Below are 23208 nucleotides of genomic sequence, written 5' to 3'. Positions count from 1 at the left end.
TGGCTGAATCCACATCCTCCATTTTACACCAGTACCCAGTCAAAATTATCCATAGACGTTTTTCCTCCACTGACCGAAGAGATTGTATAACTGCTGCCCCTTTCCCGCCCCCACATAGTCACCATTGGTTAACTGTCTCACTATCATCTGGGAGAGGCCAGAGAAAAGGTTGGTGGTGTATGAAGGTAACAGCGTGTTGGGATCTGGCAGATTTGCTGGATCGATTCATCTTTTCTGGCTTTTTTTTGTGCACTTGTATTCTCATTGCCTGTTTTCAGCCACGCTTATAGTTGTTCTCAGAAATGGGAGTGTTATTGGATTTTTGACATGTCGCTATCGAACATGTGGAATAAATTTTAGCCTTCACATTGCAGTTCAAATGTTTCACCGCACAGTGTCCATGACTGTACCTCCTAAATTTTTACTATGAAGAAGGTAGAAGGGTAGCTACCCAGTATGAGATAAAAGAAAAAGCTTTTGTAAGAATCAAATTCATGGCCAGGAGTTGAAACTGGCACACAGCGTGTGCAACACAAGTAAAGTAAAATCAATAAAATACAAGTGTCTTCAAGAATCCCTAATACTAATATCAATAAAAACATAACAAATAGAATTATAAATAAGACTTAAATCGTTCAAACCATGGAAACAACAAATATAACAAAGAGAATAGGCTGGAACCTCGATTCTGGGGCGATGTCCCCATGCCAGCATGGGAACAGTGGTGTTTTACGTCAGAAAAAAATGGCGCAAAACAATCACCGATTTCCCTTTTTTGCTGGGGGCTAGAAGGCCGGCAATGTAAAGCACCCGGCTCTAGATGCCGATACACCCCGGAGAATTGCTGGGTCCGTGGCTGCGCACGGCGATGGTCTGCAGCGGCTGTGCCGTGCTACATGGCGGAGGCCACTGGCAGACCCAGCCCGTAAAATAATCCTCCCAACAAGGACGGCTTGCGCGCCCCATACCACCCCCACCCCCCCAAAAACAGTGCCCCAGCACTGAATAATGCCCCACCTGCCTGCAGATTGGTCCTACCCCGACTGTGGCGGCACTGGACTGAGTCTGCAGCCTCCATGCTGAGTTCCCGACAGGTGAGACCACACGCGACCCACGCCTTCGGGAACTCAGCCAGTCGGGGGCGGAGCGTCGGGGGATGGGCCTCGGGCAATGTCCTGAGGCTGTCGATACATGGCGTGGTTTTGGAGGGGGCCGAGCATCACGAACTGGATCGGGCTCATTGAGGCCTAGAGCAAAGGCAAATGAGCCATTAAGAATGGTGATTATGTGTTTCCATAGGCATCACATGAAGGAGAATGTCTTGAGTTGGGCAACGTAGAAGCAGCCGGTGCGATGCGCTGGAGCTGGTATAGGTATATACCAGGACTTAAATCGTGGAGTTGGCGAGGAGGCAGGCAGTCTTTGGCCGAGTGAAGACGGCACTATAAAACAGCTGTGTGTGGTTTGGCGTAGTGTCCTACAGCTCAAAAGACTTTTATTTTGAGACGTTGGAAGCGGCAGTGCCGTTTGTGAAGGCAGAATATGGACTGCGGCTAGGGGAAGGGTTTAGACCTGCAGTTCTCAGACTTTGTTAGGAAGGAGGTTCAGAGCTTCCTGGTAGCGCCGACCACCTCGTTGTTGGAAAAGGTATTGAAGGCAGGGGGAATGGAGAAGGGGTGGTCTTGGCGATCTGCAGGAGGATTTTCAGGGAGGACGGGGATCTAAGCCAAGTTGGGGGAGGCTAGGAAAACGGTTTGTGGTGTGAGGTGTTCCAGATGGTGAACTCCTCAACCTCATGCAAGAGGTTGTGGCTGATACAGCTGAAGGTCTTATACAGGGCGCACCTCACGAGGGCGAGGATGAGACGACTCTTCGAGGGGGTGGAGGATGTATGTGAACGTGTGGGAGGAGCCCTGCAAACTATGTACACATGTTTTGGTCCTGCCCAAAGTTGGAGGTGTATTGGAGGGAGGTTTTCAGTGTCATTGCAGGGGTAGTACACATAACTTGGAACCAGGGCCCCTGGAAGCCATTTTCAGGGTGTCAGACTGTAGGCGGGTGCGGGGGCAGATGTTTCCGCTTTTGCCCCTCTGTTTGCCCAGAGGCGGGTCCTGTTGGGGTGGAGGTCAGTTTCTCCACCCTGTGCCTCAGCTTGGCGGGGACCTAGTTGAATTTTTACCCTTGAGAAGGTGAAATTTTATCCGAGGTGGATGCTGGAGGGGTTCTACAATTCATTGGGGACGGTTTATTGTGCACTTTCGAGAATTGGTTGCCATCGAACATTGGGGAGGAGGATTGGGGGGGGGGGGGGGGGGGGGGGGGGTTGGGGTTATTGTTGTCTTTGATTACACGGTTTACTAATTGACTGTTAATTTTTGTTTTTTTACCTGGAATGTACAGTTGGATGTTTTAGTCTGTATAGTGAGTGAGGTGCTGTTTTTGTTTGGGGGATTGTTATTGTATTTGTTTTTGTTTGTTCTTTTGTCGTTTATTTGATTGAAAACCTTAAAAATTAGGAGGATAAAAAGATTTTTTTTTAAATGAAAAAATAACGATTTAGTTTGAGTGACTTACCTGAACAATACCCATGAGAACGTAACTGGTAGCGTTTTACCTATTCAGGGCACTGAAAGTTATCTCCCCACAGTGTGAGACACTCATTGTTCTATCTAGGAAGATTGCTTGCATTCTTTCGGTGGCTTATTCAGAGGCAGTCTGTTGAGATTAGCCATCTGGATCTGAAATCTTAAATCGGTCACACCTGAACAAAACAATAACTATCCAAAACAAAATAATTTACTGGTATCAACTAGGAAAGGTAAATTTGTTGCAGAAAAGTACATTTGTTTTGGCAAATACAGAGTAAATGTATTTTTCGCTGTGTCATGTTCGATGTAACCTTATTGAACACCAATAAAAAAACATGAAATTGAATAGGTGTGTTTTTTAATCTGGTGGAGAGGCCTCAGATAAAGGTTCCCTCCTGTAAAATTTCTCCAAAATGTTTGCTCTATTTAATCTTGGGGATTTTGTTTTTTTATTTTGCAGGGATGGAGAGCCTGTATTTGCCAAAGTAATGGAGTCTTCCATTCAGTGCAATGACAAATATATAAAACTTGATGAATCTGTTGCAATTAATGGTAAGCTTTTTAATGAAATAACGTTAAACTACTCTGGATCCTTTTATTTATTTTAAACTCCAATTTTGTTTTTGAATACTGATTGATTTAAAGTCATGCTGATAGCTGCTTATCAAGCATAGAAGGGTACACAAGACTTTTGCAAAGAGCAACCTCATTTAGAAATTCGAATTCAAGCTGTTCAAAATATTTTTGAATGTAGGTGACTAGCTTTATTCAATTGTCAGAAGACGCTCTGATTGTGTCAATCTGTACAGTAAGATCAGCAAGTGTGTGTTATATCTCTCAATTTAATAATAATAATTGCTTATTGCCACAAGAAGGCTTCAATGAAGTTACTGTGAAAAGCCCCCAGTCGCCACATTCCAGCGCCTGTTCAGGGAGCCACACTGGGCTAAACCAGCCCCTGTGTTATTTACCACAAAGAGAAAGGTTTTGGAGGTGTCAATACTTTGGATTCTTACAAACACGATGAGAGGTTTTATTAAGGGTGTTGCTCATACAATCGAAGATGGAGAACTGAGATCCGCTCAGACACTCTGCTGATATCAGTCCAGATCACATGACTCTTCACCAGCAGGGTTGTCTTGTCTGATACATAACACACCACTACCGGCCCTCCTTCATTACAATGAAAATGACTAATCCTTTATACAACAGAACCACTTGCGCATTATCTCTATACATATATACAACTTAATAGGACACTCTCAAATGGACGTCGATTCCTTTTAGGTACCTCCTGAGAGTTTACTCCAGTGTTCTTCTCTATAGGTAGTGGAAAGTCCTCAGCAGCAGAATCTGAACTTGTGTCTGGTCTCATTCGGAGTATTGCTGTCTGGATTTTTCAAGAGAATACTTCCTGAGAAGTTTCCACGATTTCACTTTGATTTCACAGTAGCTGGTCAGCATGACGTGTCTCATCATTTGTCTGCACAGTATATGATATTGGACCTATCTTAGACAGAATGAGAGCAGGTGCCCATTTCTCATTGGTGGTGTAGCTTCTGGTTTGATCCAATACTCACTTCGAAAAGTTTTACCCCTTTACTAGCAATTTGTACTTGTTGTCAGTTGGCAATCTCTGAAATATCAGGTGGAATTCACAAAGCAACCTGTTTGCATTTTCCTTTTGAACAGCAGCATTGGTGGTGAACTCTGGTGTTTCGTGCACGGTTTTCCAATGGGACATTTAAGAATTTGTTCACTCTTGCCAATGTATAGAATCATAGAACCAAAGAATCCTTACAGCGCGGAAGGAGGCCATTTGGCCCAATGAGTCTGTACGGATCCTCTGAAAGAACACCCCCCCCCCAGAACCACTGTCGTATCCCCGTAGCCCTGTAACCCCACCTAATCTGCACATCTTTTGGACTGAAACCGGAGCACCCAGAGAAAATTCCACGCAGACACTGGGAGAACATGCAAACTCTACACAGTCAACCAAGGCCGGAATTGAATCTGTGTCCTTCGATGCCTTGAGGAACGCATCAACGATTGGACAAATGTTTGGCCAACACATTTGTTGCAGGATGATAAGGAGCTGACTTAATGTGGTGTATACCACTTCCCTTCAGGTAGTCCTCAAACTCCTTCAAAGTGAACCGAGTAACATTGTCACTTACAATATGCTCCGAAGTTCCAAATCTTGCAAATGTTTCATCTAGCTTCTCAATGGTTTGTCCAGTCGCACTAGATTTCTTGATCATGACTTCTGGCCACTTGGAGTGTGCATCCACAATCACAAGATCACAAGGAACATGTGACCCTCCGCTGGACCAGTATCGTCGGTGTGTATTCTCTGGCATGGCTGTGTCGGCCATTCCCACGGATGTAGTGGTTGCAGCGGTGGAGTGTTTCATAGTGCTGCACAGGACTGATGTTGTCCCACTTCCTCTTCGATTTGAGTATCTAATCCTGGCCAACATAAACAAATGCATGCCAGTTCCTTCATCCTCACCAGACCAGGATGTCCCTCGTGTAGTTGGTCAAGGACTTTACTACATAAGCACCGAGAAATAATCACTCGGATTCCCCATAATAAAACCCCATTCTGACTGTCAACTCAAGTCTCCGTGTGATGTAGGGCTCTGAAGCCTGGATTTTTCTCATGAAAGTCTGATGGCATTCCTTTTTGGACCAAGTCCATCACCTACCCCATCATTGGATTGGTTCTTGTGTATCACTGAACTTGAGCTGAAGTTACAGGCACATTATCCACGAGTGAGAAATGCAGGATGTTGATTAAATATTCTTCTGAGCTACGCTTGACTTGTAACGGCAATCTTGACAAAGAAATTAAATGAAAATCGCTTATTGTCACGAGTAGACTTCAATGAAGTTACTGTGAAAAGCCCCTAGTCGCCACATTCCGGCACCTGTCCGGGGAGGCTGGTACGCCAAAGCATTGGCATTTACATGTTGCAGTAACTTATGTTGGATACCATACATGATATAAGGGTGTACTATGTCGACAACCGCAAAGAGGACCCTTACCAACAACTGCACAGTCTTACGGCACCCTAAGCCAATAATATCAAAGACCAACCTTGTAACGTACTGGCTGCTAAGGAAGGAATACCATTATACGGCCCAAAGATTGTCGTCAAGTGGTCAATGATCCGTCAAAAGAGTACAATGACACCCATAAAAGGAATGGTGGAACCTTCTTACCTTGAAAATGATGCTCAAAGCATATTTATGTAGCCAAGCATAATTTGTTTCAGCGCTAGTAAGAGTTTGTGAAGCAAGTACCAGTCGTTCCCTGTTCTATCTCCACCGATGCTGCCAGACCTGCAGAGTATTCCGGCACTTTCTGTTTTTATTTGACGCTTTTAGTATGTTCCTTAATCCAGAATCTATTCAGACACAAATTTCAGATCCATTGAAGCTAATTCCAAAGAATAGATTTGTCCAGATGCTTTTTCTCCATCAAATGTAGTTTCCTGTTCTCTTCTGATTTTTCTTTTTGAAGTTGTGAACCTGATTTGAGTTTAATATCCAAGTATCACTTTGTCAACAGGGGATCTGTATGGGAATAGGCCAAGTGAACGTGATCCAGTGTCTGACGTAAAGGTATCCGAGGTAAGATTACATTTTATCATTAGTGGGAAAATCATTTTTGTGGAAATTAATTATAATAAAGTACAAATTATTTTTATATTTGATCAACATAAAATCATTTTTTGATCATTAAGCTTTTTATAGATAATTTTGCTGTGGAACTTGTTTTCCTGTGAATATTAGATCCAGTAAAAAACAGAGAGCAACTATATTCATGTGAGATTGGCTGAAATGTATTTTCTCAAAATGAAGAATTTGGGACATTAATTGCTCTTGCAACCTCTGATATCTTGGGAATTAGTTGGTGCAATGGCTAGTGCCAGGGGAACATCAAAACTCAACAAATGAAAAAGAATTGCAATTTTATAGGATCTTTTATAGAATCACTTACAGTAAATACGTTTCAAATTCAATCAGTGTTGCATAAGGAAATTCAGAACCTTTATTTCTCTCTCCGTAGAATCATGTGATGCACTTTGATCTACAGAAGCCCCTCTCAGGAGGATTAGGATTCTCCTTAGTAGGTGGCGAGAGTGGCATTTTTGTTAAAAGTGTTCATCCTGGCGGTGCAGCTGCAATGGATGGAAGGCTGCAAGTTGGTGACCGATTACTTCAGGCAAGTTTACTTCCTAGAATCGTAGAACATTGCAGCGCAAAAATAATGCCAATCATCTGGCCTGCTTTTTCTCCACAAATCTATTTGCTTTCTTCCTTTGTCAAGTAGCTGTTGTATCTGTCCAATTCGGATACTACAACCAGCTCCGGAATTAGTTCACCCAGATGTCTTTATTTATGAGTAGAACAAAGTGCTAACACGTAGATAATGCAACACACTTTATTAAATATATTTAACCTGTAAATTACCCACTATACATACAAGAAACACCCAGAATTCGACTAAACTGCCCGCAAAGGTGGTTTGATGAGTTGTAGATCCGATCCCCGAGTCCCTCTGTTCCCCTTTGCAAAGGTGATTCCCGCTGGCTCTTGCTTACTTGCTTCTTTCTTTCTGGTCTGGTCAGGGTCACCTCACACACCGGGTAGTCATCTGCTACTGGTGTCTCTGAGATGCCTACATTTATCCCTCTCCCCACCTTTTCCAGAAACTTCTTTGGCTTCTGGCCAATGAGGTCTCGGGAGGGGTTCCCAGCAGCCAATGGTCCGGTTGATGACCGTTTGACAGGCCACCCGAGCCCGTCCAGCTGTCCCATCTCTGGTGGAGTGGGCTGCACATGACCTGTTCCCATATTAGGAACGGTAGATACTCTTGGTGACGGAAAGTCTGTCTCGATCTTTGCTATGAACAACAGACTTCCTGAGGTTTGACTGCAGTATGATTTTGAAAATAATCACATAGCCATCGAGTTTCCTTTTAAACAAACTATGAACTTTGCGTTAGCTAAGTTTATGGCAGAGAATTCTACATTTTAACAATCATCTGTCTCAAGCTTTTACTTTCTAACCTTTGTTTGCAAACATCTTAAATTAGTTCTGTCTTACAAGTTAGGAGCCAAGTAAGCCACTGGACCCTTTGAGCCTGATCTGACATTCAGTAAGATCATGGTTGACCTGACTAACCTCCTGCCTACTCCCAATAACCTTTCACATACTTGTTTATCGAGAATCTGTCTAGCTCTGCTTTGAAAACATTCAAAGACTCAGCTTCCAGTGTCTTTTGAGGAAAGGGGTTGTGAAGATTCACTACCCACAGAGAACCTTTTTTTCTTATCTCTCAATGACCCCTTGTTTTAGATTCTACCCATGAGGAAACATCCTTATCGCATCCACCCTGTCAAGACCCCTCAGGATATGTTTCAATCAAGTTACCTCTTACTCATCTAAACTCCAGTGGATAGAAGGATAAGCCTGTCCAATCTTTCCTCAGAAGAAAAACCTGCCCATTCCTGACATGAGGTTCTGCTAATGTATTTGCATCCTTCCTTGTATAAGGAGACCAATACTGTACACACTTCTCCATATGTGATCTCACCAACATTCTGTACAACTGAAGCATAACCTTCCTACTTTTATATTCGATCCTCCTCGCAGTTAACTATAACATTCTATTAGCTTTCCTAACTATTTTCTGTACCTGCATACTAACTTTTTGTCATTCATGCACTAGGACACCCAGATCCCTCTGAATCTGCGTTCTGCAGTCTCTCACAATTTAGATGTAAATGCTTTTTATTCTTCTTGTCAAAATGGACAATTTCACATTTCCCCACGTTATACTCCATTTGCCACTGACTTAAGCTATCTGTGACCTCATAGCTTTATTATGCCCTCTTCACTTATTATCTCATGTACCAGTGAAAATAATATATTGCGATTTCTGTTATTATAATCCTCCATAATCTTGTTATACCTGAAACAAATCAGTGAGCAATCACCAACTTCTGGTGTCTCTCTTCATAACTGTAATCACTCACCCCACGTATCTCTGGTAAGAGCTGGGATGTTCCGCCCCCACAGCGGAGGAGGCAGCGAATCGAGCGCGAGACCCAAAATAGATTTTACACCGGGGGAGTTCCCTGCTCAGTTGTACCTGCCATTGAGATAACTGAGTCGGGAACCCCATTTATATCTACTTCAGTATGTACATCAGGCATTTACACCTAATTGACCCCCACATTAGGCTGTCCATTCACATCGCACCAACGTAATCACGACATGTTCGCCACGACATGCACCTGGTGAACAGAGCACTGGAGTGCTATCTTGTTGTATTACAAGTGAAGCTGGTGTTTGGTGAAACAGGGAGTTAGGTGAAAGAGGGAGGAGGTGATCAGTCCCTTATTTTCTCTAATTGATGAGTAGGATTGGTGAGTATACTCGCTCTTGAAAATGAAAGTAAAAGGCTGGATTCTCCGCAGCCCAGCACTGAAATCGTGTTTGGCGCAGGGGCGGAGAATCAACTTTCAGGCTGAAATCGGGCCTGGCACCGGTCCAGCGATTCTCCGGGACCCGAGATTCCGCGGATTACTCCGCGCGGCTGGGGGCCCATTGCCAGAGGCTCGCCTGGCGATTCTCTGCTCCCGGCCTGCCGAGTTCCAGACGGCGTGGTTCTAACCACCTATTGCCATTCGGGAACCTCGTGTGGCAGCTGCGGACTCAGTCCGCGGCCGCCCTGGTGGGGGGGGGGGGGTGGATTGAGCACCAGGGGAGGGGACTTATGGGCGGCCAGGGGACAGATTGGGCCAGCCGGATCTTCAGGCACGCAGCCGATCAGGGAGGCCTACGTTTTCCAGCTGTCTCCACGGTCCGGATCTGCTATGGCACTCGGCGCGGCTGCTGGAGGCCGCTGCCAGGGGAATGCACGGACTCCAGACCGGAAGTGCGGGGGCCCGTATCAGCAGCTAAAGTTGCGTGAATCACTCCGGGTCCTTGCTAGCCCCCTGAATGTGAGTGAATTTGCTTCTTTTTTTGAGGGAACTCGGGAGTGAAACACCAGCGTTTTTCCGCCGGCATGGGGACATAGCACCATTTTGGGAGAGGCCAGCCCATGGTCTTAGCGAATTTGGAGCATGAGGAGAAAGAGGGACTTTAAATAGCTCTGACAGTACAGGGCACTGGAGGTCAAGGGGAGAGTGGGTTTGGTGAGGAGCAGATGAGCAGAGCAGTGCGGAAACCTTAAAAGGAGTAGCCCAGCATAGAACATAGAATATACAGTGCAGAAGGAGGCCATTCGGCCCATCGAGTCTGCACCGACCCACATAAGCCCTCACTTCCACCCTATCCCCATAACCCAATAACCCCTCCTAAGGGCAATTTAGCAAATCCAATCCACCAACCCTGCACGTCTTTGGACTGTGGGAGGAAACTGGAGCCACCTGGAGGAAACCCACTCGGACATGGGGAGAAAGTGCAAACTCCACACAGACAGTCATCCAAGGCTGGAATTGAATGTGGATCCCTGGAGCTGTGAGGCAGCAGTGCTAACCACTGTGCCGCCCATTTATTTTGTGGTTTATAGTTTGTATGGATTATATTCTGTATTAACAAGGTCAAGGAAAGAAGGGCCTAATGTGATTGATATTATTTGATTTAAGAGCCCTTTAAAGGTTTAATCCAAAGTGGTATGTCATGGCAGGAGAGCTCAAAATCTTGGTTTGCTCATCCTGTTCTTTGTGGGAAGCTGGGCACAGTTCTAGTGCCCGAGCCCAGAATGCGTACAGTAAGTGTTTCCAGCTGTAGGCCCTGAAAACTCAGGTTTCAGAGCAAGAACGGTGGCTGGTGACTCTGTGCAGCATCCACCAGGCAGAGAGTATCGTGGATAGCACAAAAAGAGAGGTGGTCACATCACAGGCTGAGTCTACAGGCAGGAATGGAATGGGTAACCACCAGGCAAAGCAAGAGGACTTGGCAGGCAGTGCAGGAATCGCCTGTGGCTATTTCCCTGCAAAACAGATATACCGCTTTAGATACAGTTGAGGGGAATGGCCTCTCAAAGGAAAGCAGCAACAGCCAAATTCGGTACATCAGCGTTGACACTGCTGCATAGAGGTAGAGTAAAAAGTGTGGGAATGTAGGGGATTCAGTTGTGAGGAACATAGATAGGTGTTTCTGTGGCTGCAAACAAGACTCCAGGATGGTATGTTGCCTCCCTGGTGCTCGAGTCAAGGATGTCTCAGAGCAACTATAGGACATTCTGAAGGGGGAGGGTGAACAGCCAGTGGTGGTGGAACACACTGGTGCCAATAACATAGGTTTATAAAAAGGGTGAGGTCTTAAAAGATGAATATAAGGAGTTGGGCAGTAAGTTGAAATGTAGCACTAGCAGTGCCATGTGCTAGTCAGTGTAGAAACAGCAGGATATATCGGATGAATACGTGGCTGGAAAGATGGTGCAAGGGGAAGAGTTTCTGATTCCTGAGATATTGAAATCGATTCTGGGAGAGGTGGGACCAGCGTCAATGGACAGGTTGCACCTGGGCAGGACTGGGACTGATGTCCTAGGGTGAGTATTTGCTAGTGTGGTTGGGGCGGTTTAAAACTAGAAAGGCAGGATAATGGGAACGTGAGCAAGGTGACAAGGGAAAGAGAAAGAAGGACAGTAATAATAGAAAGATCAGCAAAATGCAAAAACGGTAAACAGGGAGTAGTCAAGGAAGAGAGGTAAATAGGACCACGGTACAAGAAAAGGTCAAAGTGATTAAAAATGAAAAGAAGGCAAGCCTGCAGGCTTTGTATCTTAATGCACAAATCTTACACAAGAAGGTAGATGAATTGATGGAGCAAATAGAGGTAAATGGACATGATCACACAGCCTTTACAGAAACACGTGGCATGATTTACCGGCCACGTCCTGTCACATGTGGGACGGGAGACGGCCGGTAGATCCCGGTAGTGGCTTCTCCCTGGATTCCTGATGGCCGCAATGCCTCACGAGATCTCACGAGACATTGCGATCTGGGTCCCGTTCACAATGGGCAGACCCAGACTCGCTTAGTAAAAACTCACTTAACTCTGCCTTCACCAGATTGAACTGACCCCCAGGATCTACCAGCCTCACCGAGGAGACCCCAGCCGAGCGCCAAATAAAACTGATCCCCATAAACAGGGACCAGGCGTACCTGCATTTATGGTGGGGGGGTCTATTAGGCGATTGGATTCCCTTGGGTGGCTGTTACCTGGGCAAGGTAGCACGCTGGCACTGCTGATGCCTCCCAGACATCATGGTACTGCCAGCCTGGTACCCTGGCAGTCATCTGGGTGCCAGCCTGGCACTGCCAGGGTTCAAAGCTGGCAATGCCATGGTGCCCGGCTAGCATTTTGTCCAGGATTGGGCATGGGGGGGGGGGGCGCTCTACCCATTTGAGGTGGGGTGCAGGAGGCATGAGGACCCCCCCCCCCCCCCCCCCCCCCCAACAACAGGTGAGTTTGCGTGTCCAGGGGTCGCTTCAGGGATGGTCCCTAAGTAAGTGGGCAAAAAGTAGGTAAATGGAGTATAATGTGGGAGAATGTGAAGTTGTTAATTTTTGGAAGGGAGAACAAAAGAACATTATTTAAATGGAGAAAAACTGCAGAAAGCCATGACACACAGACAGGGTGGCACAAAACAGAAAAAGCTAGGCTACAGGTGCAGCAGGTAATCAGGCAGGCAAATAGAATGTTGGCCCTTATTTCAACAGAATTGAGTATAAGAGGAGGGAAGTCTTGCTGCAACTGTACAAGGTACTGCTGAGACCACACCTGGAGTACTGTGAGCGGTTTTGCTTCCTTATTTAAGGAAAGATATTGTTTCATTGGAGGCTATTTAGATAAGGTTCACCTGGATGATCCCTGGTCTGGAGGGATTGTCTTCTGAGCAAAGGTTAAACAGGTTGGGACTCTACTCATTGGAATTTAGAATAATGAGAGATTATCACATTGCAACATATAAAGACCACACTGAGCCCAAAAAGCAGCTCGCCATGACGCAGCTTGACCGATGAAAGTGGGAAGATCCCACTCCTGGGATTGACCTGACTCACCACGCCTCACAAGATCCAACGCAATCTCGCTAGACATTGCGATGTGAATCCCACCAACAATGGGTAGGATCACCTGTTGGCAAATCTGCAGGTTAGAGTGAGGCAGTATGCCTCACTGTAATGTGCTGATTCCCGAGGCACCTGAGGGGATTCAACCCCTTCGCCTTAGAGAGCTCAGTGGGGCGGCATTCAGCGCTGGTCCCCACAAACGGGGACCAGATGGAATGGCACTCTGGGATCTCCCATGGGATCGGTGTCCCCAGCTGCATGCCCTTGGGCAGTGTGATGCCCTGGCACTGCATTTGCCAGCCTGGTACCCTGGCAGTGCCATCTGGTGCTGCCTGGCACTGCAAAGGTGTCCGGGTGGTACCAGGTTGGCACTGCCAAGCTGACATTTTTTGCACACACGTGATCGGGCTGAGGTTGCCTGACGTGCATGTTTGTGACAGGGGACTCTCCTGTAGTGTGTTTGGGCTGAGAGGTGGTGGAAGGGGATTGTTTCGCAGGCCTTGGAGATCGGGACGCCATTTAAAAGTGGCATCCCGATCTCTTGCTACATTGGGGACTTCCGATGAGCAGAGCTCCCCTCTGTACAAAATGGGACTATGTGCGGCCTTGGCCATGCAAGTCGCGTTCAACAGCCATGTGTTTCTCGGCACTGCAGGCGCCAGGAAACACATGGCTAAACGCGCTCGCTAGAGGACTTTGTTCTCTTTTGGGAGAATCACGGCCATAAGATTCTTAAGGGGCTTGACGGCGTAAATGATAAAAAGGTGTTTCCCCTCATGGGCGAGTCTAGACCAGAAGGCATTGTCTCGAAATAAAGGAGTGCCATTTAAGACTGAGATGTGGAGGAATTTCTTCTGAGGGTTGTGAGTCTTTGGAACTCCTTGCCACAGAGAGTTGTGGGGACTGAGTGCCCGTGTATATTTAAGGCTGAAATAGATCATTCTTGATCAGCAAGGGAATCAAGGGTTATTGGAAAAGGGCAGGAAATTGGATGCGAGGTGTATCGGATTAGCAATGATCCTATCGGAGTAAGCTTGAGGGGCCGACTGGCCTACACCTGTTCCTATTGCTTATGCACAGATGAGTGCAACCCCTGGGACATGAGGGTCATGTCCAGGCAGTGCTCACATTGCCAAGTGGTGATGCAGGTAATGATTCCATGGTGGAGGTCAGGAGGTTCCGTGGGGGGGGCGGCGGCGGAGGAGAGAGAGTTCCGGGGTAGTTCCATGGGATGTTCCTTTTTTATTTTGGTCTTTTAAAATTTTAAGATAATTTAAAAGCCTAAATTGCTGGCAGGGTGGATTCTGCCAGCAAGACACCATTGGGCCTGCTGCTTCATTTTTATTTTCCAAAAAAGTCAAAAAATATGACTGGAACAGTCACAGGCTACACTCCACTTTTCCACCCGAGCTGACACTTTGGGAAAATAAATTGGAAAGTTCCACCCAATATCCCAGTGAATTCACACCGCAGTATTTCCATTGCTTTTATATTCCTCCCTTTTAATAAAATGCCCCAAACTGTACATAATGCTCCAACTGTGACGTAACAAAAATCTTTTACAAGCTCAGCACTATCTGCTTGTTACTGTATTTTATGGAACAAGCTACAAAATCAAGGGTTGAGATATTTCTGAAAATGCTTTGTAACTTGGAGACTGCAGTAGCTTGCTTACCCAACCAGTAACGGCAGCACGGTAGCATTGTGGATAGCACAATGGCTTCACAGCTCCAGGGTCCCAGGTTCGATTCCGGCTTGGGTCACTCTGTGCGGAGTCTGCACATCCTCCCCGAGTGTGCGTGAGTTTCCTCCAGGTGCTCTGGTTTCCTCCCACAGTCCAAAGATGTGCAGGTTAGGTGGACTGGCCATGATAAATTGCCCTTAGTGTCCAAAATTGCCCTTAGTGTTGGGTGGGGTTACTGGGTTATGGGGATAGGGTGGAGGTGTTGACCTTGGGTACGGTGCTCTTTCCAAGAGCCGGTGCAGACTCGATGGGCCGAATGGCCTCCTTCTGCACTGTAAATTCTATGATAAAGACTAACGGGTTAACTATAGCTGACTAGGTGACTAACTTACGAACTACAATATATTGGCTTATTGCTTGTTTTTTTTTTTCGAAGAAGGCTGTCAAATTTGGTGCCCTCTGGTACAAGGTTCCTTTCTACAGAAATGATAGTCGGATGCTCTGCTATTTTCTATCATAGCTTCCCTCAGGACCCTGGTAGAAAGCCATCAACGCCTGGTGACTTTTCTTTGTACCTTTTTAAGTTTAATTCATTTCTTGTATTATTTCTTTGAATCTGACCTCCATTAACTGGAGTTCACACTTCCCTATTAGTCCCAAAATATATATCCTCTGTGAAAATTGTAGCAAAGTGCTGAGTTGGTCAGGCTGCCATGCACTTGCTCACCAATATAAGCTTGTTGCCTTCATCTCCAGTCGTCCTAGCCTTTGAATACATTTGTACAAAGTACCTTTAGAGTGCTTTATTATTGTCCTTTGCCTTTGGCTAATCTTTTCATATACTCCCTTTTAGCTTTCCTAATATAATCTAATTGATTTCTAATTCATGTGCAATCTATTTCTGCTTTTTTTTTTGTCCGTCCTGTAAAAGCCAAATAATTGATTTTAGTTCGAAGTTGTATCTAATATCCTTTTTTAATCCATGAAACTCTAGCCTCCGATGGACTTTGTTGCTGCTGGCGTACACGTTTGATTTCCAGTTTAATTATTTCCTTTTGCTGATTTATGGTTCCCTTGTCAATTTTCTTTCATTTAATTTGGAAAAGGTCCCTCATTACGTTTTTATATATTTTTTTCCTTTTATTCTTGAACCAACCATAATTATATTGTGGCTACAATGTCCCAAATGTTCCTGTATTTTTAGGTCACCTACATGCTCATTATTCAGTAAGTCGAGTTGCACTTCTATGGAGCAACATATTGACATAAATAGAAGTTACAATTTCTGAGATTGCTAATGTTGGCTTATCTTCCATGCAGTTCATTGTGATGTATGCTCCTGTAACCCACCCTACCCTGGTTCTACTCTGTTCGTATTGCAAAATAAATACATTTCTCTTTTTTTCCAGCTATATATAATTAATTCGCATTTGCAATTTTTGCTCCCTCAAGGCTTGTTTTCTTGAGTGGTTCACCTTCAGCTGGGGTTGAGGAATTGACTACAATTCAGGGTGAGGTGAGGGGGAGGGGCGAGGGGGACGGTGGAGAGATTGAGGCTAGATCCCAGTTTGTGACGTGGCATGTTCCAAGTGTTGGGGCAACAGTGGGATGCAAATAGGCGCTGGGAAATATTTCTCCGATCGCCTGGGGTTGGTGTGAGAGTGGCGGATTGGAATCAAGATTCACAGTGAGTTTTGGGAGGGATGGTCAGCTGGTGAATATAGAGGGTGTCTGCTGCCTTGTCTTGAGAGAAGGGGAAAGTGGATGATAGTACAATTGGGCTGGAAAAAGACAAAGTGTTAGGATAGTTGCAAGGAGCAGGGAAGCTGGTGTAGGATCAAACGTGGCTGTTTTGTAATATGATCTTATTAGCTCACAGTAACCTATAATACCACATGCTTCCCACCAATTGGGTTAAACTAAGTCGATATATATCAGACAGACACAACTTTTTAATGATCCAAATAGATTACTATTGGTTATGAAAGCTTTTCATTCAAATATATAACGAGTATTAACAACTTAATTGCCTTAAGACCGGGCAAAATAGAATGCTTCATTATGTTGCAACCTTTTTTTACCCAATGTCAGTAGTTCTACATTTCTCTTCAAGGTTAAAAAAAAAAGGGAAATGATTGACATCAAATCACACAAATTTTGTATGGTTTTTTTGTAATCTTTTCAGGAAGCAAGTAGTATTGTTGCTGGGGGAAGGGGTGAATTGTTAAATGACAAATAATTTTAACATGAGATCAGAAAACTTTAAGCAGGTGAAGGCCATTTGGGCCTTCGAGCCTGGTCTGCCATTCAATATGATCATGGCTGATTTGATTATGGCAGTAACTGCATTTGCCAACCTTCCTCCCACAACCCTTAAATCCCTTATAGATCAAAAATCTACCTGTTGGTCTCACCAATGACCTGTACAGGTGTGGCAGGACTTCCATACGTTTATGCTCCATCCCCTTGCAATAAAGGGCAAACAATTTTACCCAATCTATTTGTAAAGATATGGATACCAATGTATTCTTTTTCTTTGGGTGCAGTTTGTAATAGAAAAACATCATGCAAAATTGTAGTGCATATTTAACACTTTAAAAAAAAATTAATTGCCTTTAATAATACTGTTGCATTCACAGAATCACACTTCATCACAATTTTTTCAACCTTTGCTTATTCTTGTACAAAGTAACCATATAAAACAGTAAAACGTCTGCTAGTGATCAAAGGTCTTAATGAAATGAAATGAAAATCGCTTATTGTCACAAGTAGGCTTCAAATTAAGTTACTGTGAAAAGCCCCTAGTCGCCACGTTCCGGCGCCTGTTCGGGGAGGCTGGTACGGGAACAGCAGCAGCAGTAACTTGCAGATTCCTACCATTATCTATATTCTTCAACCGCAGGTAAATGGGGAATGTGTAGTTGGAGTTTCCCACACGAAAGCAGTGACAACAATCCGCAGAGCCAAAGGATTGGTGAATTTAACTGTCTCTAGAACTAAATCTTCCAGCAAAGTGAAAAGAACAAATGAGGATGCTGATACCATGCGCTCTTTCAGCAAAGTGCAGTGTGAAGCAGGTATGAGTAAAACCAAGCATGATTGAGTTCAATTTATGCAATTCTTTGATCTAAACACTACTGTTTTTGCACAAACATGTTGCAGGTAACTACTGACCGAACTGAAAGCATTATTGGAACCGGTTGTATAATGTTAAACTAGCATGCTATTAGGTAAACTGATCCGATTTCGTGAGTTGGAATGATTTTTGATTCACATTTGCCACAGTGAAGATCGGTGTTTGTAATTTATTTTTGTTGAATGCTTCATATTAACTAAATCAAAAATGATACTGTGCATACCTAATCAATCGAGCAGCTAGGTACTTTGGTATGATCTCCAGGGTGACTGTTGACCTTTAAAAATAAATTTGAGCTTCCAACTTTTAACACCATTAAAGAATCCACTTCACCGGTGTACTTTACACTATCCCTCGATTGGGATAGGGGGGACATGGTGACACAGAGGTTAGCACTGATGCCTCACAGCACCAGGGACCCGGGTTCAATTCCAGCTTAGGTCACTGTCTGTGTGGAATTTGTACATTCTCCCTGTGTCTGCGTGGGTTTATTCCAGGTGTTCCAGTTTCCTTCCACAATCCAAAGATGTGCTGGTTAGGTGGATTGGCATGATAAAAATGTCCCTTAGTGTCCAGGGATTTGCAGATTAGCATACGGTAATAGGGGGGAAGTGGGTATTAATAGAGTGCTCATTTGAGGGGTTGGTGCAGACTCGATGGACAAAATGGCCTCCTTCTAAACTGTAGGTATTCTGTGATTTTCCTGACCAATGGCCAATCTTGAACCCAGCCCAAAGTGATTCTTAACTCCGAGGATTTACTTCTGTTCTTTTCCTTTTCCAGTCTGGTAACTTTTAATCCCAAAACTGTCTTCCATGGTGAGGGTTTTTCTTGGGAGCTTTTCCCTCTAGTACAAGCTAGGCAAATCTTTTAACCTTATTTCAAGTCCTCTCGAATTTGCACTTTTCAACCCAAGCGCAGGCCGGGCTCTACCCAGATTCCTGTGCAGTGAACCATAGAGACTTTTGGTCCCTGCCTTCGCCCTCTCCCAGATGCTGACAGACTGCCTGTGACTGAATTCCAGAGATAAGCTAGAAACTCTTCTGTTTCAAAAGGCTATCTATCTCCATGCAAACAGCAGAGGCTTTGTATCCAGGTAGAAATTCTGATTAGCTATGCTTGAGAACCCTATTCTCTTTTTCTTGGAAGTTGATGGACAGTTTAAAGGTCAAGAGAGAATAAGAATTTGATACGTTTTAAAACCTTTCCATGTGCTTAAAGTTATCATTTTACACTTGATTTATTCAATAAAATGTGCCACATTAATATGAATTACCAGTATTATGTTATCTCTTCACATTTTAAAATGGAGACCACTTCATAGTGGTTCATAGTCAGTGTATCAATCTCCCAGTTTTAGAAGGATTTTTGAAGACTTCAAGGATTTTCTTATATGCCGCCATCTGTGTAATTCAACTTCCTCAAACTGCACTTTATAAAGTGGCAATATTTCTGGAAGTCTTTGCAATTTTAGACCAATGTTCCATTGGATAAAGAAGCTTTTTTCCATGGTCTCATGTCAGTACTCTGGGTTTCTGCAATAAACAGCAGAGCCCAGAAATGCAATAGAAGCCTGATTCCAAATCTACCTGAGCAGAAGAATAGCCAATCAAAGTTGCAGTCATGAAGCAGAATCCTGGAACAAATGAAAAAGTTGCACTCCTTCTGTTTCCTAGCACCAAGGGAGTTCTTTTAGCTTCAAGTCATTCAGTACTTCCCAAAAGCACAGGAGATCCCAAAATAAGGTACCCTCCCCCTTGCCTGACACCAGCCCACACAGTTGAAGCTGCTGAGCTACCCACTTGGCACAGCTCTCTCCCGTTGTGGGTAAAATAGCATGGAGGGCGGAATGAGGTACTTAAGCGGCCAGACACGTTTATTTTATGAAGTCCAGCTCATCTGTCCCAATGAGGAATTGAACAAATGAATGTGATACAAAATGGGATAATTAGATAGGATAATGTAGAGGATACCCGGTGAGTTATCAGGGAATAAACTTTGGAAGGAGTAACAGGAATGCAGAGTACTGGGCTAATGGCAAGATTCTTGGTAGTGTAGATGAACAGAGAGATCTCGGCATCCAGGTACATAAATCCCTGAAAGTTGCCACCCAGGTTAATAGGGCTGTTAAGAAGGCATATGGTGTGCTAGCCTTTATCAGCAGGGGGATTGAGTTTCGGAGCCACAAGGTCATGCTGCAGCTGTACATAACTCTGGTGCGGCCGCACCTGGAGTACTGCGCGCAGTTCTGGTCACCACATTATAGGAAGGATGTGGAAGCTTTGGAAAGGGTTCAGAGGAGATTTACTAGGATGTTGCCTGGTATGGAGGGAAGGTCTTACGAGGAAAGGCTCAGGGACTTGAGGTTGTTTTCATTAGAGAGGAGAAGGCTGAGAGGTGACTTAATAGAGACATATAAGATAGTCAGAGGGTTAGATAGGGTGGACAGTGAGAGTCTTTTTCCTCGGATGGTGATGACCAACACGAGGGAACATAGCTTTAAATTGAGGGGTGATAGATATAGGACAGATGTCAGAGGCAGTTTCTTTACTCAGAGAGTAGTAGGGGTGTGGAACGCCCTGCCTGCAACAGTAGTAGACTCGCCAACTTTAAGGGCATTTAAGTGGTCACTGGGTAGACATATGGATGAAAATGGAATAATATAGGTCAGATAGGCTTCAGATGATTTCACAGGTCGGTGCAACATCGAGGGCCGAAGGGCCCGTACTGCGCTGTAGTGTTCTATGTTCTATGTTCTAAACAAAGGAACTGGGCAAAGCATGGCTTGGATGGGGGTGGGTGGGTAATTGCTAGGACGAGAATGCTGAGAGAAAGGGGCCCCCTAAGGGCTGAAGGATGTGAAGTGAGCCCAGGGCTGAGGAATGTGAAATGAGCCAATCAGGATATATGGCCAGGTCAAGAAGTGTATAGGGATAGCCTATGGGAATTTTGCATTCATTACTGTTGCCTTATTTGGTCATATGTATGTGAAATTTGATGCAACTTGAATGTATCTGTACAGAAATGTTTTGTCCTTTTGTTCACTCGCTGTTGAAGATCCAGGAGACATGGTTGTGTCCTGCTCTCCCAATAGAGTGAGTCACCCAGCTAGCTGGTTAAAATAAACAATAATTGATACCTGCAAATCCATCTCAAATTTTATTGAGACCAGACTGACAGCAAAAGAATCAGGATTATCACCACTGCACCCCACCTCTCCATCATCTTCTCTTCAGGCAGGCCAGACACTGCATTTTACTAGTCACTCCACTTTGCAACCCTGCTGTGTGAAACAGTAAAATTCTGCCTGACTTTCTGATACTCCTTTCTTCCTCCCTCCCTTTATATTTGATAGTTCAATGGTTGGCTGTACTGAACAGGTGCTATTTTTGTTTCATTTTTAACCCCCAGTTCTAATCTTGATGATTCGGGTAAAGAACCTTTCTTGCTTTGTTCTATTCTCCCACTGTGACATCAGGTTTTATCCCTGATGTCAGATCTTCAACATTCTCATTCTAAAAGTATCCGTTCAGTCATTGTTAAAATCTGTGCCTCTGCTTGAATTTACCACTTTGCTGCAAAACCTCTTCAGGCAGAATGGCTGAGCTGCGCCTCATGAAGTAAACAGGCCCATTGGTGAGTTACGTAGTCAAAACCATAAGGAAAATATCAATGTTTCCTGACATTTACCCATTATATATCATTGGCAATCGTGTGGGGAAGATAGCAGCACTGAGTAAGGTAGTTGTACACAGGATGGGCTGCTGTTTTAACTGTGACATGAACAGTTTGGTTTAATGGCAGCAGGACTGGGATGTAGCCATAAAACAAAACCACTCTGTACCCCAGTACTATTCTACCACTAGGTCTACTGAATCTGTATTTTTCTCCAAATGTGTTTATTGTAGATATTACTGACCGAGAAGCTGACGTTCTGCAGTCTCTGAGTGATATTGTTCAGCAGGAAGTCAATAAATATTTTTCTTTGAATCCAACAAACTCTACACCACAAGATACGCCAGGTAACCTCTTGAGATTGTGGGACAGTCATTTACTTTTTTTCACAATTTTTGTATTTTTTTCCCCTATAATACACATCAGCTCATTCCAAGTCCTGTCTCATTCAGATCTGGTATTATATTTGTCCATTTCTAGAAAAAGAAATGTGTTATTAATTACCATTGATCGGGTTTTTCTACTTTTAAGAAGTATTCTGCATGCACTATGCTTCGATCCGGCTAAATCCATAGGCCACATTTTCCCCTTTGGAGGCAAAATATGGAGTTGAACATTTTCACCTCGGCTGGAATGTAAAGGGGCATTCCCAATACCGAAATGTCACAAAGGGAGGTGCCTCCTTGCCTGATTTCCTAAAAAACAAAATATGACCTGGTGTAGCTCACTTCAGAATTGCATTATTATGTGAGGCACGGCACATTTAAAGAAACTCCATGTTGGCTGTCAGAAGAAACAGAAATCAGCACTGGATCACATGGCTGATGGGTGAGTTCAAGTGTAGTTGGTGGCTTGAGGTCTGGAGTAAGCCAGCCAATATTACAACTGATGTGCATGCGGATGGATTGGCCTTTGAGTCTTGTTAGTGCATGGATAGTTTTATATATTACTTTGGCTGCTCTTCTGATAGGAAATCTGAAATCGGGGACTTCCGGTTGCGGCTATGCGGAGCTAAGCCACACATTCGGCAGCTCCTGCTATTTAGGGACTTTTGGGCCGTTTCGAGGGCCCCAAACGGAGCTGTTTCTACGCATCCCGGTGGGGGAAGGTGCCTGGAAGAACTTGCCCCACACTATATGGTGCTGACCTGGAGTGGGAAGAAGAAAAAGGCTGCAGTAACTCCCCCAAAAAAACGGGGGAAGAAAAACAAAATGGCGGCCGGCACTCCTGCTATTTAGGGACTTTTGGGCCGTTTTGAGGGCCCCAAACGGCGCTGTTTCTACACATCCTAGTGGGGGAAGGTGCCTGGAAGAACTTGCCCCACATTATCTGGTGAAAAAGGCTGCAGTAACTCCCCCAAAAAAACGGGTGAAAAAAAACAAAATGGCGGCCGGCGCTCCCGCTATTTAAGGGCTTTTGGGCCGTTTTGAGGGCCCCAAACAGTGCTGTTGCTACATATCCTGGTGGGGGAAGGTGCCTGGAAGAACTTGCCCCACACTATATGGTGAAAAAGGCTGCAGAAACGCCCCAAAAAAAACGGGGGAAGAAAAACAAAATGGCGGCCGGCGCAACACCCGAGGACTGGTGGAAGTGGGCGCAGGAGCAACAGGCCTCGCTCCTACGTTGTTTTGCTGAGCTGAAGGCTGAGCTGCTGGACTCCATGAATGCAACTACGACCAAGCTGCTTGGGACCCAGGCGGCACAGCAGGAGTCTATTCGGGAGTTGCAGCAGCAGGCCGTTGAAAGGGAGGAGGAGGCCGTGGTCCTCGTTGGGAAAGTGGAGTTGCACGAGGCACTTCATAAAAAGTGGCAGGACCGCTTGGAGGAGCTGGACGTTTGCACGAGGCGAAAGAATCTGAGGATCCTGGGCCTGGCGGAGGGGCTGGAGGGGTCGGATCTCCCGGCGTATGTGACCACGTTGTTGAGCTCGTTGATGGGAGCAGGGTCCTTCCATTTGCCCCTGGAGCTCGAGGGAGCGCACAGAGTGATGGCCAGGAGGCCCAAGGCAGATGAGCCCCCGAGGGC

General features: G+C 45.0%; 1 protein-coding gene across 13 annotated transcripts in view; it reads left to right on the top strand.

Annotated features, from left to right (window-relative positions):
- ptpn13 (protein tyrosine phosphatase non-receptor type 13) overlaps window positions 1-23208 on the top strand; it is a 367703-nt gene that overhangs the window by 294718 nt on the left and 49777 nt on the right. For all 13 annotated transcript variants that reach the window (XM_038791751.1, XM_038791755.1, XM_038791749.1 and 10 more), the window contains 5 exons: window positions 3049-3140; window positions 6163-6224; window positions 6664-6819; window positions 17275-17449; window positions 21417-21530. In XM_038791751.1, the coding sequence (XP_038647679.1) occupies window positions 3049-3140; window positions 6163-6224; window positions 6664-6819; window positions 17275-17449; window positions 21417-21530 (599 nt within the window). The remainder of the gene's footprint in view (window positions 1-3048; window positions 3141-6162; window positions 6225-6663; window positions 6820-17274; window positions 17450-21416; window positions 21531-23208) is intronic.

Source organism: Scyliorhinus canicula, chromosome 3 (assembly GCF_902713615.1).
Source record: "Scyliorhinus canicula chromosome 3, sScyCan1.1, whole genome shotgun sequence".
Classification (NCBI taxonomy): domain Eukaryota; kingdom Metazoa; phylum Chordata; class Chondrichthyes; order Carcharhiniformes; family Scyliorhinidae; genus Scyliorhinus; species Scyliorhinus canicula.
This window is presented reverse-complemented; position numbering and strand designations above follow the sequence as displayed.